Consider the following 2,821-nt stretch of genomic DNA (forward strand, 5'->3'; position numbering starts at 1 on the left):
AAATATGACATAAACCAGTAGCTACTCAATCAGAAAGGCCATATGAGTAGCCAAAATGGTTCGTATGGAAGCAAAGAATTTAGTTCTTAGGTTTCATTGGCGAAGAGCACTCTCGAGAGACAACCCATGAGTCACTGTAACTGTAATCTTAACTGTTTCATCAATGGGTTTAAGAACTAATTAAGGTCATATCAAGCAGAATACCAGTGTGTGGATTATAGAACTTCACACTAATCAATGTAGTGAACCAGAACTTTTCGAGTCCCAGAAGGAAAACACAGACCTTTCCAATAAGGATTTCATTGTCTCCATTGGCATAAGCATCAGAAGTGTCAAAGAATGTTACCCCCTTATTGAAGGCATCTACAATGAGGGAGACACCTTGTTCATGGGGAAGGGGATCATTGAATATCCCAGAGAGCCCTGAGCACCCAAAACCCATCTTGGAAATCTGTTACAAAAATGAAGCTTAAGAATTAGCATATCAGATCCATTGATGCTTGAAATTAATGAGGATCATAACCATTCTCATTTTCCTCCATATATATGCATAGGAGTATATTTGCATTGTGAGATTATGGTCAGTTAAGTAGAGGACTACCAGTTTCTGATTGTTAGGGCTAGTTTGTGAATATTCATAATCTGATGTGAAGCATTTTCTCAAGCAATTCATGTCAGCTAATAATTACCAAAAATAAAAAATAAAATAAAAATAAAATCCATAAAAACTAACTTGAGGCAAGTGACAATAACCAAAAATAGCAGCATAAATAACAACAAAAAGTAACACCAGTTAAAAAATAAAGTAAACAAATAAAACATATTTTATAATTAAATCGGAAAAAAATTACCCATTAGTAGTTTGATTATGCAAGAAGAAAAGCTCACAGTCACTTGGCAAAAACAATCAATGAATACCACTAAAAGAAGAATATAATTCAGAAACATATTAAAGATGGCTACTGTTAAATGGATGAAGTAATTAATATATTAAACAAGCACACTAACGCATGAGGTAAGAATGACGCCAGAGAGAAATTAAATGACACATGCACAAGAAGGAAAAGGATGAGTTTTTGAGGCACTACCATATGTTTCTCATGGATTAATTATAAGGCATTATCCTTTTTCGAAAAAAAGTTTTGAGACATTACCATACATTTCATTATTTCTTCTCAAAAAGATCATATTTATTCATCATTTTGGTCAGACCTATACATAGTATGAATGGAATTGTTCGTTTTCTCAAAAGAATAAATCAAAAAGAAAAGAAAAGCATAGAGAAGGCGCATCTTTTGTAGAGGATTATGTTAATTAACAAACCAAGAATTTAGCTCTCGGGACACCGGGATGGATCCCATCCCATGTATCAGGACAAAAGTATCCCACCATCATCCCGGCATCCCAACCGACATGTCTTCGGACGTTGTGTGTCCCGAGCATTGAGATAAGATGGAACGGCGGTACATCTCATTCCAAAGCCAATGCTGCTTGGCTAACTCAGCTAGAACTCGAAACACAAGCCAATGCTGCTTCTCTAACTTAGCTAAGAGGAAAGTTACCCAGCTCCTTACCTCAAGTCCTTGTCTTCCAATCTTGACCCTTGGAACTTGGAACTGTTGCTTGCCCTCCATACTCTCACACTTGGAAATGATCTTCTCTAGCTGCTACCACAAACACAAGGAGTGAATTTCCCTGGGTGCACCACCTCTCTCATATAGTCAAAGAGCCAACGGACTGTTAAGGAATTTGGCGAGTAGCTGGGGCAGTGATCACGTGGAGAAGAGTTAGGTGTGGGCTTTGGGTTTGAAGGTCTGGTGACAAGAGGTTGATGTGGAGGCAATTGCCAACCACTTGGTCTAGTCTATTGCTTTATGAGAACAGGCTCTGGCTTTTAAATGGCATCCTGCGAAAGGTTTCGTGTTACATACTTTAGTATTTGGAACTCCAACTGTATCATATTATAGAATATCCATTGAGTAATGAGTTGTCCTCAATCAGCTCGACAGAATGAACAAAAATGAATTGGACCACTCATTGAGTAATGAGTGGTCCAATTCGATCTAAGGTTTCAGTGTGACATGTGGTTCGTTTTAGTTTAGCCAACTTGATAGATTCTGAGCCTTCTGCAATTCTACGTACCGTTAGTTTAGGTAGGTTGGAGACCTAAGATCAAATGCCAATCCGAATCGATGTTTGGGTACCAAAAATCTTGGCTGGATCCGACTTCCATTCGGACCTCCATTAATGCACTAATAGATGTTCGAGCAAGCTATCACCAAGTCTTGAATTCCAAGATGATATAGTTATAAAAATTAAATCAAAATCAGAACTTAATTATTTTTGACAATATATTTGTTGAGAGTTGCCCTTATGTAGCTAAATTTGTAGGAGATTTCGAATTTTGAATTATGAGTTAGGATAGATTATGATATGCTTGTTAGTATGGGGTTTCAAATGCTTCCTAGTCAAAAAATAATTAAAAAATATTTTAAATAAATGAAAGTCAAAATCATTGGTCATGATGTAACATATTTAAAATACTTGAAAAGTAAAAATTTTATTTGGAGTCCCTTATCTATGCATCAAGGAGATAAAAATATTAATAGTAGCAATATAGTTACTAAGAAAAAATATAGCATAAACTTTATAAGTAGTAATTCCAAATATTGATCTCAATCTACATGTCTTAGTTAAAACATATACAACTTAATTTCAGTTAATTTGAGTATTTATAAAATATAGATCAAATACATACATGATATCATATTGTTAGAATGGACAAATTTGTTTCATTGATTCATGGATAAAAGATATCAAA

At 35.2% G+C, this 2,821-nt stretch overlaps 1 protein-coding gene across 1 annotated transcript; it reads right to left on the reverse strand.

Moving 5' to 3' along the window:
- Window positions 1-283: 283 nt before the first annotated feature.
- LOC105042198 (perakine reductase) lies at window positions 284-1,732 on the reverse strand (the record flags this gene model as incomplete). The annotated part of the gene is given in 2 exon segments (XM_073253227.1): window positions 284-451; window positions 1,575-1,732. Coding segments are annotated over 2 exon segments (228 nt in total), but the record flags the coding sequence as incomplete, so codon positions are not given.
- Between the last annotated feature and the right edge of the window lie 1,089 nt (window positions 1,733-2,821).

Source organism: Elaeis guineensis, chromosome 3 (genome assembly GCF_000442705.2).
Source record: "Elaeis guineensis isolate ETL-2024a chromosome 3, EG11, whole genome shotgun sequence".
Lineage (NCBI taxonomy): Eukaryota > Viridiplantae > Streptophyta > Magnoliopsida > Arecales > Arecaceae > Elaeis > Elaeis guineensis.